The sequence below is a fragment of the Notothenia rossii genome (assembly GCF_949606895.1).
Source record: "Notothenia rossii genome assembly, chromosome: 1".
NCBI lineage: Eukaryota > Metazoa > Chordata > Actinopteri > Perciformes > Nototheniidae > Notothenia > Notothenia rossii.
Window position 1 is genome coordinate 14,377,596 of NC_136912.1, and position 17,697 is coordinate 14,395,292.

Below are 17,697 nucleotides of genomic sequence, written 5' to 3' on the forward strand. Positions count from 1 at the left end.
GATTTATATTCTGTATTATAAATCCATATCTCCAAAGTAGCTAGTAACTGAATCTGTAAGAATTTAGTAAAAAGTAAAAAATTGCCTCCAAAATGTTTATACTTCAATATAGTATAAGTGTAAAGTAGCATAACATGAAAATACTCAAGTGAAACACAAGTACATCAAAATTGTACTTAATACAGTAATTGAGTAAATGTACTTCGTTAAATACCTCCACTGTGTATCCCATCCTACCCCACACCGTGAGGCAGCGTCTCATGTCCGCGGCGTGTTGTCTCCCTCGGGGGGGTCAGATCTGATGTGGTTCGGGTGGAGAGATCTCTTCATCCATCACGAGGCAGTGCAGTGCCATCCAGGCGCTAAGTGTAAGGTAGATAAATGGCTAATAACCTGGAGGAGAGAGATAATTCATCACTTCCTTAAATGAAGTTCATTAAAAGGCCGCCTGCAGACATAAACCAGCGTCTCCAGATCATCTTGTTTGTTACAGTGAACCTGCTGTTAAGCTTTTTATGATTATCATATTCCCTGATATGAACAAAACACATCTAAATACTGTAGGGCTGTAGAAAAAAAATCTTCATTTTCATAATTAATTATCTGATGATGTTTATTGCATTGAAAGAAGGTAACTTTGTACTGCAGGCCACTTAGGGTTTTGAGTTATTTGTTTATGAGTTATTCATTTTGGAGCTACTTCTACATTTGAAAGGATATGTTGTGTCTTTTCACTCTTTACTACATTTATCTGACACCTTTAGTTACTCTTAGGGTTGCAACAGTACCTATTTCTATAATTCACTTACAAGTCAAATACTATGACACTACTTTAATTCATATTTATATTAGTTAGTATATTAGTGTCTGGTTTAATGTATTCTTATTTTTTGCTCCCCCTGGTTTTCTTTCTTTATTATTGCTCACATTTTGTTCTCCTTCTCAAAACCTTACATTACCCACAATGCAACTCTGTCACAGGGTTTGTTGTTAGTGGCTAATGTAGCATCAAACCTCAAGCAGAGAAGATGAGCCAGCTAATGATTCCATCAATTGTTGAGTCTATGAAATATCAACAAATAGTTATTAAAATGCTCATCGTGTTCTCACAGAGCTTGTAAAATATCTATATAACAGTCCAAAACTGATAGTTAAATAACAGGGGATTTGCTACAAAATGACTGAAATTATCTTTAAAAATGATCTTTTATTCATGAATTTGCTGGATTTAATTCTCTCTATTGCCTTGTCGTTTTAGCCCTCAATAACAGACTTGTGCCATTTGGTGTGAAACCAGAAACAGATTTGAAAAACAAATACCCTGCTCCCAAACAAAGCTCCTGTCCTGACGGAGGCTCGGTGGAGCGGAGCGGCTGCTTACACAACACCGAGCAGCCTGGGAACAAACAGCCGCTCACTGTAACCCTGCCAACCAAAGTGGAAACTCCCCCACGCGTCCACTCGTGTGAGGACGTACAGCCGCGGCAGCTTCCTCACAAACTGAGGCCCGGCCCGGCCAGAGGGCAGCCATCGCTAGGCAACACTAGGCAGGAGGGGAATCCGCAGAGCCTGTTGCTCATCACAAACAACGGTCGGATATAATTGACACTGACGAAACAAAAAACCCAGAGGGACACATCGCTCGTCTTCGTGGTGCTTGATTCAGCAGCATGAAAGCATCGTGCTCTTCTGCTCCGGCTGCAGCGATTTGCATAAATTATCTCCACAGGTTCAAAAACAAGAATTAACTTAAGGACTGAAAAACAAACCAGTATCATGTTTCCAGGGTAAAGATTAATCTCTGGGATTTGAAACGTGATTCCTGAAATGTTGTCTGCCTCTGCAGGCTGCCTTTGTGTCCCGCTGTGCTTAAAGAGCATTTAATAGCTATGTTAGAAAAAGAGCACCATAAAAAAAGCTAGAGAGCGATTCATTACAGAGATCATACTGAGACCAGAAAACAGCTAATTTAAATGGAATGGATCAGAAAGTTTTTTTTTTTCTTCTCGGAAATAATATTAAAACAATTATTTTAATTAAAATGAGTTTCAATCAACAAGCCTTCATAACAGCAAACTGTCTGCTTTGACTTAGATCGTCTGTTTCCTTTTGCCTGCATTTATCATCTATTAAAGGTGTTGTAGGTCATTTTGGAGAAACCAGCTCGAGTGCGCTAGAATTTCAAAATACACAGCCGGAAAAAATCTGCCACTTCCTTACAGAGCCCCTCCTCCAACACACACGAACGCGCACATGACCAATGAGGGCACGAGATAAGTTTGTGCACAGATGGAAGGCTGACAGGCAGGTAGGCCATCCAGTTACTTTAGCCGGGCCGGCTCAGATGATTGGTCGTACTTTTTACAGTACTACGGCTTCCACAGATGAACATTTTTTTATGGATTTTTTGTCAAAGCACTTAAGATATTCATTGCTATCGGGATGTTAAGAGCATTCCATGGAATATAACAAAGTGTATCTCGAGCCGGTTTCTCAAACTTACCTACCCCACCTTTAATGGTGGAAAAGTTTGTGCACATAATCCAAAGTGCATTATTCAACTTGGAGCTACCACAAAACCCATTGGATCAGTCACCAGTTTCATCTCTAGACAGCATAACAAATACAATGGCTACTTAGGAACTTATTATTTTGTGTCTGTTTTTGGAGAATGCCGTTAATATCGTGTGACGAAAGCAAGAGGCAGAGCCAAGTCTAAATTGGGATCTTTGAGAACTTATGCAACATATTGGGTAATTTAAATAAACCAGAGTGGACAAGAACCACAACCTCTTCGGTAGAAAAAAAAAGAAGACCTTTAAAGTAAAACAGCAACTTCCTTTAAACCAGGACGAGTAGACCTGCTGTTAGGCGTACCCAAACTGATGAAGTCATTACCTGGGTTTTAAGAACATGAAGGTCCATCACACAGAAGCTTTCCTGAGATGAATCAGATCTAGAAATCCTGCACTGCAGTGGATGTTCAAAGTATTGCCTCTTGGATGTAATTAACCAAATAATTTGCTTTATTGAACATATAAGATGCCTTCACACAGGTAACAAAAACAGACAACTGATATGCTTGAAATGAAAAAAGAAAAACCCACATTTTATTGCACTTAAGTTATAAGAAAATAAAATTCTAAGTGAATCAAACAAATACACAATCCCTTTTAAGGTTTTTTCTGTCCGTTTTCTTTTTTGCCAGGCAGTTTACATGAACTGAAAAAATAAAACACCTGCAACAAATCTGATTTCTCAAACCAGATCATAAATTAAAACAGATGGAGAAAACAACGAGAGGAGATAGAGCAAGATTGTTTTCTTTTTTAATATACAGTGTTATACCACTTTCACAGTTCAGCTTGAGTTGTGACTCTTGGAGATTGAGACGATTTTTCGTTTGGCTACAATGTTTCTGTTTGTTGCCTTTTGTGTTTTTATTTTCCCCCACTGAGAATCCTGGAGGCGGTGATTTCATCTGCAACACATGTAACACTTAGACTCCTGGCAGCTCCACCTCTCAGCGGAGCTCGTGACGGTCTCCTCTGTTGCTTCAGACATCTTTGAATGAACAACACTCACGCACGGATACGGACAGGTCTCTCATTCACATGTTAAAATCGATGCTAGTTTTTTTTCTTTGCCAGTCCACACAGCATTTGTACATTTCCCCAGAGACCAGGCTGAAAGAGCGTTGTCCCAAGGAATGTGTTTACAAGTTGCCCGTTAACACGCTAACACACGCACTCATGCACGCACGCACACGCACCAACAGTGTACATCCCCTTGGTTTCCTCTCTGCGGGCATCCTGTCAGAATCTGTCCGACACGCTCCCTCCGCTCAGCCTCGTAGAGGCACGTTTGGCTCAAGTGGCAAAAACAAACAAACAAAACTAAAATGTCGGATGTTATCTTTTGTGATCTTTTGTTTCTTTAAGTCCAAACATATAAGAGTTCAATTTGGAATTTTGCCTGGGACTAAAACGTCACAGCAAGTAAAAGTTCCATCTCTCTTTTTCTATTTATCTAGCAGCATAAATACAGTTTGGCCACTGGGAGAAAACATTAGAGGGGGAAGGGGCTCGGGGGGGGTCGGGTCATTAATCCTCAGCGCTTGGAGCTTCACTTCCTCCAGTCATAGCTCTGGCACCGAGGGAAACACCCCCACCCCCCCAGACTAAACTCTGGACAGCGTAGATGTTTGTGTGGAGGCAGAGCTCTGAACCAAGGTATGTGGAAAACAGAAAGGAAGAACAAACAACTCGATTAAAAAGAGGAAAAAAAAAACCTTTGTGACATAATGACAGCAAACCTAAACCGGGTAGGTTTCTAATACTGGGATTTGTTGCTGTTGGCAACCGCAAAGAAAGAAGAAAAAAAACAACATTAAAGAAACCCCTTTCATATGATAAACCAAGCACGTATTGAAATTCACAGTTGTGGTTGTGTGCGATACTGTAAAGAAACGATAGAAACCGGGTGCAGAGAGAACGGAGTGAGAGACCTGTTTACAGCTCTCTGCAGGTGGAGCTGAGCGGAAATCTACTTTAAAACGTCTCCACCTTCCTCTGCCTTCTCCTACAATGACTTCCACTTGGCCGTTTGAGTGTATGTGTGTGTGGGCGCGCACTGATGGGAGGGGGTTGTGAGGTGGGGGGCTTTAAAAAATAATATATCTCTGTACATCTCAAAATCTGTCAGGCTTGAGCGAAACCAAGTCTCTGTGCGAAGCGGACCCCAGACCGAAAGGGTTGAGAGTCACTTCAAAGAGTTCAGTCGTCGTCAGTCGTTCCTTTTCTTCCTTCTCCTTCGCCCCATTTCCAGCCGGACCCCCCTCCAGCTCCACCATGTATCGGTGGCAGGGGCTCAGAGCGGGGGCTGAACACGTGTGAGGGGTCAGAGGCTTGGTCAGTAACATTTGCCCAGAGGGGGACGGGGAGATGATGGTGGAGGTCAGCGGTGGTGTTGGTAGATTTGGATGAAGAGTTGTGGCCCTCCTCTCTCTCTCTCGGCCTCACCTCCCACTCCCTCTCGCGGCTCGCTCTCTTCCCCCCCGCCTCACTTCATGTCCACGTCAAAGTCCAGCACCAGCAGCTTGGTCTCCTCCGTGCCGTTGCGGCTGCCCACCGCACACACCAGCTTGGTGTTGGAGGCCCGGATGCGCCACACCACCCCCCCGCTGCCGCCGCTCTCCAGCGTCACCAGGTTCCTGATGAACTCGCCCGTTTTCAGGTCCCACAGTTTGACCGTGCCGTCGTCCGAGCTGGTGATCACAAAGTTCTTGTTGAACTGGAGGCACGTCACGGCGCTCTGGTGCTTGTGGGGGCCTGAAACACAAAGACACGGGCGGTTAGAGGGATGTGGAGAGAGGATTTACATGCATTCTCAATAGAGGAATATATTAGGAATTTCTATATTTAGAACCTCAGCTAAATGTTTCCTGCGCTTTCTGTGATGTTTAACTGCGGCTATTACTTTTGTGAAAATAACAGATTGTTTACTTCTCCACGATCACGTCCACTGTTAGTGTGCATTTTCAATCACACTTTGAGTTTTTAAAAAATTTTTTTTTAGATCATTTGCTTTCAAATACTACAATTTTATACAACATTTACTCAGAAAGTGAGGGGAATTCCTTGTTTCAACATTTTCCTTAAAAATTGTTATGACCTCCACCCAAGAGGAGGTCGCCAAAGAGCAGATGGACTCATCATACATCCTTTTAATTTGTTTTGGACCCTTTAAGCTACGAGAGGCTTTCTACTTCCACTTTTCATCCAGGAAACAGCCATTTGTAGTTAAAGTGGACCTATCATGCTATATTGGAAAAATATATTGTAGGGCCATACCCATACAAAACATGTCTGAACAGATCACCCATTGTAGCCATGCCTCATACTGCTCATACCCCTCTTTTGCAGCCCTGTTAGAAAAACGCGGATATTGGGTCCTTAGCTTGAAAAAAAAGAAAGAGAAGGCGGAGCTAATGCCTGATCAGAATTCTACCGGAGATATAGTTAAATTCTGCTGTGATAAAACGCCATCCTGTTCTAAACCACATCAAGGATTATTTCTGAAACAGTATGGAGCTCAAATGCTTTTTCTCTTGCGGGTTTATCACAAAGTGAGTTCCTTTTTTTATTTCCTGCTTTTTAAACACATGGGCTCTTCAGTACAGGTTAGCTCTGAGTGTTAGCGAGGCTTGCTAATGTAAACAAAGACGAGATTACGTCCAAAACACGTCAGGCATTGTTTCTGTTAGCAACTCTCTGTGGGTCCGCCGCCGATTTGTCGTCATGTCGGCAGCAAATCTGTATCCACTCGTTGTACCCCCGTTTTTAAAAGATGTGGGTACGGAGGAAAAGAGAAAGGGTTTTATTTTCTGACGCTGCGTGAGTTCCCCGACGCACCGGGGACACATATTTATGTATAAAAGACATAAAAAAGTGCATTTTGCATGATAGGTCCCCTTTAAGTACTATAGTGGGTAGAGACGTGGATGTGTGTATTTGAAATGATAATTAGATGAGCCTGTGAGAAGGTGGCAGTTCTCTCAGCTCTCCCTGTGTACTGCAGCGGGCTTCAGGCCTATCACTGTCAGGGAGGCTAAGCAGCGTCACCCCCGTCTGCTGGCAGGAGGCCACGCTCTGAGTGAAGATGGCGGCTGTTACTGCCTTCACTGAGGTGACTTTATTTGTGACTGTACGTGTGCAGCCACTTAACATCTCCCTAAGGGCTGGGAAATGATATCTTAATTTAATCAATTAGCACAACAAGCACAGAATCAAGCGCTGGCAAATGAACTAATTTGTGTTGTTTTTAACTTGACGTTGCTATAACTGCCATTTCATTTAGACACATACAATTCCTTTGCCTAATCATTTGCAGAGAAAATGCATTCCCATACTTTCCATTTCTGCACCAGTTCGTTAAATCCTGTTATTTATCAAGTAAACAATGTTGCTCTGCACCCCCCCTCCCCCCAACGCCCTGCATCACCATAACAAAGGCCCCTCCATCATTACCTCCAGCCTCTTCAGACGACAGTGACGACCTTGTTTCAGCCCATTGTTTTATCCAAACTCGCTAATGAATCACAGAAATTGTCCGCTGACCTAATTATGCGACCTACAAAGTCCCCAGGCCTTCATCCCTTCACTGTAATCACCCCTCTTCACAAGACGCACACACCCTGATCCCTCCCTCTGTCTCTCTCTCCAGACTCCCACAGGGGCATCCTTTTGTTGGGTGGGGGTGTGTGTTGGTATTTGTGGGACCAGGACGCACGGCTGTAGTTTTCTAATGAGGGCATTTAGGGGCGGGGCGCTGGTGGCTGCTGCTGCTATTCAGAGAAGGATTTTCAACTTCCTGTGAGGCACCAGTGCCGCTGCTAATGGAGTTTAAACTATTCAAACAGACACAAAGGAGACAAGAGTGTGATCAGGAGCAGGGGGCCACTAGGTGTCTGCCCCACACACGGTTTTAATTGGAATGTCATTTTTAAACTTCCCTCTAATGTGCTTTTGGATGTTATCACAACATTTGTACACTGCAGTGGTTCTGCAGCCTGTCACCACTTCATGTAACTTGCTAAATAAAAAACTGGAGTTGCACCAATCCACAATCGACCAATCTTTGACTACAACTGATTTATCCTTAACATGGTTATTTTAATGCGAAAATGGCAGAAATGATATTTTCAGTCTCTCAAATGTAGAGATTTACAGCTTTTCAATTTGTTTTGTTACCGAAACAGCAGCAAATTCCATCACAAGTAAATGCAGCATAACATCGCCCCCTCATCTGTTCACAGCACTGTAATGAGCATTCTTGTCAGATTCACCATAAACGTAGTAGATAACACGCTCCTGATGTACACATTGAAAAAAACTATTATTGTGTCTTGGTTTCAACCATTTTAACCTTTCCGCAGTGAAACAGTTAATGAGTTACTTAATGAGGACGGTTAGCAAATAAGTTCTACTTTACTTCCAGCTAAGATAGAAAATGTATTTTAGGCCCCCGATGTGAAACATTTGGAGGCATTTACAAACACAATTACACTTATTTTGCCACATTCATTGTGTGAAATAGACAAATACCTTGAATTTGTGAGAAACTTTGCACTTTTCTAGCCACGTTAAACATGGCTGATGTAACATCCTGGGGGGGGGGGCAGACTCACCTTGCAGGGTCTGCAGGCACTGGCCCGTCTTGATGTCCCAGATCTTGACAGTGGAGTCTGCGTTGCCTGAGACCAGGATGTTGTCTTTGAGCTCCATGCCGCTGGTGAGGGACTGATGTCCTGTTAGTGTGTGGATGCAGTTCCCCGTCTCCACGTCCCAGACCCTTATGGACGTATCTAAAGAGCCGCTCACCACGTGGATCCCATCAAACTAGAATAAAGAGGAGATACAAGTTCAAACTTTATCCCTAAAAGCATGCTGAATGTTTTTTAACTCTCGCTTTGGCTGTATCTACCTACACAGTATTCTTCTTTCCTATTAACAAACTTAAGATTAAAGTCATTGAAATGAATGAATTGTATTGATCTGTGAGCTTCGTGTCCAATAGTAGAGCATCAACCTTTTTAAAGCCTAACGATGCAGCGGGATACAGAAACCAATCTATCTGAGCAGTAAACTGCCTCCTCTCTAAAGGGTGATGGCACACACTGAAAGTGCAGCGTAATCACACAGAGTGGGTGAGAGGACATTTAGAGGACACAGGGGGATGTGTTTTAAAACCACCACAGACACACCCACACGTTTAGAGAGCATACATTCAATCTTTCAAATCAGTATAAAAACATAAGCAAGATGGAGATAGAAATGGATCAGATTAGATTGTAGGGGTGTAACGGTACCCGTACATTACACGTCATTTAATTGGACGAGAGGCATACTATGAGAGCTGGTCAGTATCCCTCCCGTCCAATGAAATGACTTGGTCGCTCTATGACGCGTTGAACTCAATGTGAGCAAATTACTCTGAATGCTGCGACGCAGCACCTGAGATTACTTCCAAAAAGTTGTTCACGTTCTCAATTTGTTACGTTTAACGTTATATTCGTTCGGTACACTTCCGAAATTATTCGGTACGGGTACGTGTACCGTTCAGTGTTTCCCCTAGGATGGAGTCATAGCAGCAGTTCTAAGGCATGTGGGCCCAGCATAATGTGAGCACGGAGCGAACGCGTGGAATTTTTTAGTGTGTGCGCGTGCGAAGTGCGCCCCGCCAATTTGTTTCTATGTGTCAGCACAAGAAAGGCTCTTGAGGCCTAGTACCAGGGCCGGTTCTAGACAATTTGCTGCCCTAGGTGAGATTTTAGGCAACATTTTATATGTAAAGAATAAATGAAAAATCTTTACAAAAGACAAAAAAAACTTCAAAAACAGAAACTTATTGACATAGGTAATAGACGTCAAAATGGCTTCAAATGTATTCAGTATTGTATGAACATGTTTGAATTGGGGGGTGGACGTCACATCCTCTAGGGGGGTCCGGGGCAATGTCTCAAGATTTAGCAAAAATACACCTTTATTGAACAGACAGTAACACAAATACTACAAATCCACATAACAATCAAAAATGAAAAAGGGTCGTTTTTTTTTTTTGGTACCTGGCTGGCACCCCCTAGCAGCGGCGCTCATATTTCAGCAGCGGCGCTGCGCCGCCACTATTTGTATATAGGGGAAACACTGCCGTTACACCCCTACAAGCAAGTCATAATGTCAAACTGGCTGCTTAGGTACTAGTACAGTAAAGTTCAAATACAGATTATTTCAGTTCATCGAAATGCTGCACCTTAATGTTTATTTTATTATATTTTGTATTTCTTTGAGTGAATACATTATTCACAGTTTAATAATAATAAAAAAAAATATATATATATATGTTATGTTTTGTGATAATTTTTTCTGCTGTACTGAAAACGTACCGAACCAAACCGTGACCTAAAAACCGAGGTACGTACCGAACCGAAATGTTTGTGAACCGTTACACCCCTACTAGATTGACTTCATGGCTGTTAGTGTGCCACTTTGGCAAAGCAACTAACTGAGCACAAAAGGGAAGTATTTAAAATAACTGAATAATCGTACATAAAGTTCAGTTAGGGGTGTGACGGTTTCTAAAACCAATGTCCACGCTCTGGTGTCACTGCTCCTTTCTCTGCAGCTCAACTTTAATGGTGCAACCCTTTTTTAAATCAAATTACTCCTTTTAAGTTGCTACTTTTTAAAGCCTGTGGAAGAACTTTACATACAAATTGGATTTAGAAATAGCTGGTGCAACTCAAGCCTGCTGTATGTCCTAATGCAGAAAGTAAAGGTTCAACCTTGAAATGAATATAAGAACTAACTTTGTCAAGCTGAACCACATTTTAATCGCAAGCAAGACTGGGCTTTTTTAAGTAGGTGGGCTTAAAGAGACTATAAAGATGCGAGTTGGACAGAGAGGGAAAAGGGTATGCTCAGAGAGACGGTATGAGAAATTATTTTTAACAAAAGAGCATGTAAATATGTTCAAGTAGAAATGCAAAATATCAAACTAAACCTGAGCAAAACATGTCACCTTTTTATGTAAAAATGCTGAAAACAACATCCAGAGTATGTTTAGCCCCTCCACCGACTGTGTGTGACCTCACCTGTAAGGAGTACACTCTGTTGGTGTGGCCCTGCAGCGTGTGGAGGCAGGTCTCCGTCTCGGGGTCCCACACTTTGACCATGAAGTCGTAGGCACCGCTGACCACCCGCCGCCCGTCGTACTGCACGCAGCGCACCGCCGCCACGTGGCCCATGAGGACGTGTAAACACTGACCGGTCTCAATGTCCCAGACGCGTAGCGTGGCGTCACGAGAGCCACTGACCACCCTGAGAGGAGCCAGAGAGAGGGAGTCAGGTGGGTGTGGTTGATTAAGAGACAGTCAGGGTAATGGGGCAGGGTGCAACAACAAAGGTTTAAAGCTATCCTTAAGTCTTCACCTTCATTATGTTACATATTCTTTAGGATGACATTCATAATCTTCACAAAATGTCCATTCATACCGTGTCAGTTGCTTTGACAGAATAATGAGGAAGGTATGGACACTTTCTTTCACTTTCTGTCACAGAGTAACCTACAGCGTCACATTCATGTTCATACTTGAAGGTACAATAAAACCCATTTAAGTCAAACAGCCGCCCTGCAGCAGCTTCTGCACCCAGGGTGGAAACAGGAAGGATATATTATGGGTTATAGAAAGGGAAACTCCCTTTGGGGAAGATTGTTACTGAAGTATCACTTTTTTTTCTTTTTTTAATATTATGTCTTGAGGGAGAGTTTGTACCAAGGATACTATACTAGTTTTTTTATGAGAGAAAAATTAAACATTCAAATCTGGTCGCTTCCACAGCTTCCCTTTATCTCCGTCAGAGACAGACAATCCTCCAGAATTACCTCTTTTCAAAAAACATACTGTAATAAACACAGAACATACTCTTTGTTTGTTTTTTTTAAAGCCTCACGGCGCTGCATAGATGGAAACCTTCAACGTGTTGTTCACTGTCCGCCTGCAGCTCAGTGAGTAATCAAATGCTACACAAAAACCTCGGTGGCCCTAAGGCGCAAAGAGCACTCCGAGTCTCCGGAGTGTAACGCAGAGAGAAAGAGTGAGCAGCGCTTCACTTAATACGTCTCGCAGGGTCTATTGAATCACTATGAGACCACATGCTCACTTTCATAGATACTGTCCTCTCACTGAGATGCTCTTTTCCTCCGTGGGGTCACTGTTAAATCAGGCGTGTTTCTAATAATAACAGAGCAAAGGAAAGGAAAAGTCTGAATGCTTTCAAGCTTTCTTTCTGAAGGTTAGAAGACTGTTGTCCTTAGACGAATAAAAACAATATATAATGTGTTATTTTGTGAGCTTAGGGAATGTTTGTCTTGTACAGTTAGTCTGGCTATTTCCCTTTGTTTACGGCTTTTTTCGCTAAGCTACACTTACTGTTTTTTTAGCAACAGCTTCACTGTACAGACATGAGTTATAGATCCAACTATTAACTGGGTAAGTGAGGGAAAAAGCAGATTTAGCTAAATATAATAACTTTTGACCAATAAGCATTTAAGATGTGTGATTGTTTGCTACTAAATAGTTTGTAAAGCTAACTGAGTAGCATATTTAACGGATGTATTTAAGGCTGCAACTTGACAAGCATATCCATAATCTTATTATTTTCTCAGTTAACCGATAATTAGCTTGGTTCAGAAAAAAAAGGGAATAATCAACATTTCCCGAAGCTCATATTGACACCCTGAACTGCTTGTTCTGCGTGACCAAGAGGAACAACTCTTTTTATATTAAATATTTGGTTTAATGTCACATAAAATAATAAGGGCAGCAAATCCCCACACACTTGAGAAGCTGGAACTAGGAGATGTTAAGCATTTTTGCTTTAAAAAAAATCCATGATCAAAAGGTTGAAACTGAATATTTTGCTGATTAACTCATCAATTAATCAACTTATTGTTTCAGCTCTATATCTGTTGGCTGCATTTGCATGATTTCAAAAGCTCTATGGTGCTGAAAACACTCCAAAAGTCCACATGTTTAAGTCAGACTACATTTATGGCTGAACAATGAGAGGGCTCCATACCGTTTCTCATGTAGGTGCATGCAGCGCACGGTTGAGGTATGCCCATAGAGGGTGTGGATACATTCTCCTGTCTCTGCGTTCCAGACCTTGAGTGTGCGATCAGTGGAGCCGCTGATAATAATGTTGTCTCGCATCTGGGATGACCACACGCCCCCGGTGTGACCCACCAACGTGCGCAAACACTGCGGAAATAAAGAGAACAAGTCTTGATCAGCATGTTTCTCCCTGCTAACACAGAGGGGGGGGATGTTAGAAAAGTTAGTTTCAAAGACATTCAGGTTCCTTTCATTCATACATTTTTGACTTTAAAAAACTTGTTAAATCACATTTGCATATTTCCCCCGGTGTGACCTCCTATTGCCTTCGGGGGAATAAAGACAAGTGAAATGTATTTGACCTTTTCGGTGGGAAAGAGGAACGCAGCCGATGAATACCTGCTGCTGCGGTGCTGGCACAAAAACTCCCCGTGAGCTTTTATAATTGCTTTTACTTATCTGTCTGAGAGCGGACGATTTTCTCTCTTTGCCGAACCGTTTGACAAAACTCTTCAAATGTAAAGAAAAAAAAAATGCGTCCATTCATCGTCATTAGGGACGGTAGATTAGCTATTGATTACAGCAGTTATGGAAATCTGATCTATTGAATTTGCGTCTCCACATTTTCTAATTTATTTTGAAATGTAATTAATCTAAATGAATTCAATTACATTCTTTGGAGAGAGAAGAGGGGAGCTGTGGACGTGGTGATGTCAGGTTCAGAGTGAGCGTGTCCATGAAGTGTTGGACATGTGACCCCCTGACTGCAGCTGATAAGCCGCTGAGCAGTGAATGGCGGAGTGAGGTTTTATTGCAGCGAGTGAGCGAGGAAGACGATGCTGAGGCCCGTCTCCTCCTCTCTGTCCTGTGATAAAGAGAATCAGTCCATTAACTGAGGGCCAATGTGGCATGACCGGACAATCAACCTCACTCCGCTGTTAAAAGTCTTGTTTTATCACCTTGATCCTTTCTCTTAGCTTCATACCGCAGTGAGAGTAATGATACTGCAGCTGCAAAAACATCTGGCTAATTCTTTTTTTCACTTCATAACCCAGATGTGTGCATAATCTGACTGCGCAATGTGCATTTTGATCTACATTTTTGATACATATTAGTTTTTCTTCTACAACACTAAACAACAAGCCTGCAGTTTATTGCATTCCTACTCTCAAGGATGCAACCTTCTTCTCCTAAATTGAAGCCAGTGGTGGAAACAGAATCTCAGCGAGTGATTAGAGCTCCTCCAACACGGCGTGGGAACAGAGAAAACCCCGCAAAGAAGGGCTTAGGAGTCTTTATCGCTCTAAGAAACAAACATCAAATGAGGCTGTCCCTGAGAGGAAGAGGAAGATTTGCAATCTTTTAATTAACCTTTTTTTAAAACCCATGAGGGTTGTCCAACAATGCTTAACATTTGCATTATCTAATGCTGTTACTTTAAAGACTGTGGGAGAGAAGTCCAGTGTTTTAGCCACAGGGCTGGTCCAATACTGTGGTTTAATCTTTGTATTGAAAAAGTCTTATATTCTCTGCCTTAGAAGGAATATCAGAAGCTTATGGTTTGCAAAGATTCAAAAAGAAACTAGCTCAGGTCAATAAGTCTCATAATGGAGTCATGTTGCGTGATTTAAAGATCATGCAGGCTACAGCTGAATTCATTTCAGTTTATACTGTAGGACGAACCACATGTTACTTTTTCAAACTAATTTCACACTTTGCCTGTTTATAAGGACAGAGAAAGATCGCAGGTGTTGCTGAAATATTTCTACCCAGAACTTGTAAGATAAATAGTTTCTGCTTGGCTGAAAGCAGTAGTGTATTACCACAACTCCAAAGTAGATCTGTACATAAATCTAGATCAAGTTTGAAACGACCACATTGGCGATTGCGGATAAATGGTTTAGCCAGTAAACTAAAAATCTTTAAGTTTGAAACGAGACATTTGAGGACGTGATCTTAGGCTTTTGGAATCCCTGATTGACATTTTCCTACATTTCATTGTGTAAACTAATCGAGATAAATTAAAAGTAAATGAAAATAACCTTTGGAAGCAGCCTTGTTTGACAATTGAAGTCGTTATTTCCTCATCTCTAATCCTCTAAAAACTATTTCCTCTTCAGTTCACAGCTCCAAACGCAATCTCTTATCTCTGTAAGCTAAAGAGGAGAGGTAAACGGGGTCTCCATGCAGATGAAGCACGTGACCGAGGAGAGATCTCTCTCTGGGTCTGACAGCAGTCCACAGGTCGGCCATCTTAGATCTGCTGACAGGCGCCACCTGGGACTCCTCTGTTAACCAGCAGCCTCCTTTCAAGTGATGAGCGGCGCTTTGTGGAAGATTGACATTTTCCACTGAAGCTGGAGGACGCGCGGAGACAAAGGTCCATCAGGTAGAGACAGAGCGCCTTCAAGTGACGTCTAGGCAACCGCTGATCCAGCGGGAAAACAAGCTCCTCCAAATTCCTCCAGACCGCAAACCTGAAGTGCACATGCAGGCTCCAACAGATTCATTGGATTTCACTGTAATTTCATACTCATTGTGTTTGTTCAGCCTCTGATGCAATGCTCTCACCGCAATCAAATCCCCATTGTCTCACCTGATCGCTAAGCAACGGCCCGGTGCTTTCAGAGGGGTGGAAGCAGTTACACACAATGTGCTCCAACAATAAATCAGATTGAGTCACAGCAAGGGGCTCAACTCAATGGGTTAAATGTGAACGAATAAAAACTGCCTGCAAGGACGAACCTTTAGACGATATGTTGGAGATTTGACAATCCTGCATTGATGAGAATGGGTGGAAATGTATAACATTAAGCCACGTTCATGCAAATAACCCAATCAGTAAGATGGGACACTTTGCTTGCTGTGCTGAAATATGCATGACTCACTAGGAATTCTCGAACACAAGAAATAGTCTTCACGAGAGAATTGATACAAATCTGTTGGACAATCCTCCCTCAATGATATCTGATGCCGTGTTTAGAGATGTGTTGGGGTTACCGTGAGAAACATGAGAACACATTTGGATGGTGCTCAGTGAGGCAGCAGCTCTTGACTCGCCCCAAATGTTCCCATCACAGGGGGAATCTCTTTGATCGCTCGCTGATCGCTCTAAATTGAACACAGTGTTTCTGAGGAAAAGCAGCACAAGTGGCCGAGAAGCAGTGATAACGCTGCTCTACTTCTACCACAAATAGTCTGCGCTGTGACCAATTCCTTTTTCCATCCATTTAAATCCTGCACCTGCAGAGCAAGAAGCTTTCTCTCTGTTGGAAGAAGAACATAAGTAACTGCTGATCTCTGGGAGTATGAGCCAATTTAACTTTGTAATCTAAAATCCGCCCAACTTATTATGGCTTTGACTACTTTCTGATGAAGAATCAACGACCCTAAATCAAATAAACTATCTCGTCAGAGCAAGAAGAAAAGAAAAGATAACCACATCTCCAGTCTAATGGCTCCAGGTTTCAAAAGCAAAGCTTTTAAAGACTAACGTCAGATTTCTTCGTCTCCGTTGATCACCTGCTATCTCTTATTGATCCAATGCTGCGTCAGACCTGAGTTCTGCGTTAGAGGCTGAGCCATGAAAGACTACCTGGGGCTTTGTCTGAAGATGGAGGATTAATCTAAGAGGTAAAAGACGGGGGAAAGTCAAATAAAAAACTTTTTAAAAGTAAGATTATGGAGTTGAAATGTAACGGACAAGATGAATGGATATTGGCCGTAGACTGGGAGCCAAAAGATAAACTCTTCCTCTTTACAGGCCTGGACGAACTGAGGATCAGGAAAACGTAACAATCGAGCCTAAACTACAGTGGCAGAGACGAAAGAAGACAAAGAAGGAGAAGCAAATGCAGTTGCTTGTAATCCCATGTTTTCTTATATTCTACAGTTTTCCTGGCAACAGCCACTTCACCCGAAATGGCCGCAGAGGCTTAATTGGCCGTTCCTCTCCATCTCTCTCTGGAGATGAGAGCTAAGGAAGCAAAGAGATGAAATCCTCAGAGGGGGTTGTGCTCTGCATACAGCACTCAAACAGAAAAAGGATTTAGACTCATCTCTTCTCCACGAGTAATGTAAACACACACATCTGAGGCGGATTAGCGTGGTGGAAACCTCAGACAATAAACTGAGCGTGTGTGACGTGGGTCTGCATGCAGGGTGGTTCACAAACAGCATCAGAGCGAGGCCGATGGAGATGTGAGTCACCGCAGACATGCTGAAGCTGCAGCTCCACCACCTGTCGTCCAGATGTTGGTCTGTGGGTGAGGGAGAGCAGAATCGTGCTCCATGCCTATCCCATGACCTTGACTCGGATCTGTTCGGATCTGCAAAAGCCGTGACTGATATGCATGAAGTCACCAGTTGGCTCAAAGGAAACTTTCCTATCTGTTGGACTGAGTCTTAAGAGCAAAGAGAAGCTCTCTGGTCTATTGTGCTCGACAGAAAGAGAAACCTACTGCAGTGTGATCATGCAGAAAATCTTCTAGAGAGACTTTCTTACATTTTTCATAGCCAAAGATTATCTCTATTATCCGCTCAGTTCAAGTGAAACGATAAGAGGGGAATTATTTCAGTTAGAGAAGCTTTTTTTTGACAATGGAGTCCAGCACGGAGGCATGAAGGTACTGGGATTCACAACAATCGGTGAACCTCTCTCCAACCCGACCACTGCTTTTCTTTTTAATACACGTAGCAGCCAAAGCCTGTGTGGCTGCAGCGGCCCCAGCTATGAATACTAACACCTCGAACGGACATGTGCTGTGTAACAAGTCTGCAGAACGGCCAAATGTAATGCAGATCCAGAGAGGATGTGTTCATGTGACGGGGGAAATGATTATAATAATTAGAGATGTCCCGATCCGATCACGTGATCGGGGATCGGAGCCGATCCCGTGATTTTCAAAAGAACGGAATCGGGAGAAAAAAATCGGGGATCGGGATTTATTATTATTATTTTTTTAAATACTTTTTTAAAATTTTGTATTCAATGTTACAAAACAAAAATGACCATGTTCAAGTCT

The 17,697-nt window shown here is 42.5% G+C and overlaps 1 protein-coding gene across 5 annotated transcripts in view; it reads right to left on the bottom strand.

Moving 5' to 3' along the window:
- Window positions 1–3,003: 3,003 nt before the first annotated feature.
- Window positions 3,004–17,697, bottom strand: part of fbxw7 (F-box and WD repeat domain containing 7) — a 122,515-nt gene continuing 107,821 nt past the window's right edge. For all 5 annotated transcript variants that reach the window (XM_079665220.1, XM_079665222.1, XM_079665221.1 and 2 more), the window contains 4 exons: window positions 12,639–12,820; window positions 10,652–10,877; window positions 8,189–8,399; window positions 3,004–5,330 (listed from right to left, as the gene is read on the bottom strand). In XM_079665220.1, coding sequence (XP_079521346.1) covers window positions 5,062–5,330; window positions 8,189–8,399; window positions 10,652–10,877; window positions 12,639–12,820 — 888 coding nt within the window. In that variant the 3' untranslated portion in view covers window positions 3,004–5,061. The remainder of the gene's footprint in view (window positions 5,331–8,188; window positions 8,400–10,651; window positions 10,878–12,638; window positions 12,821–17,697) is intronic.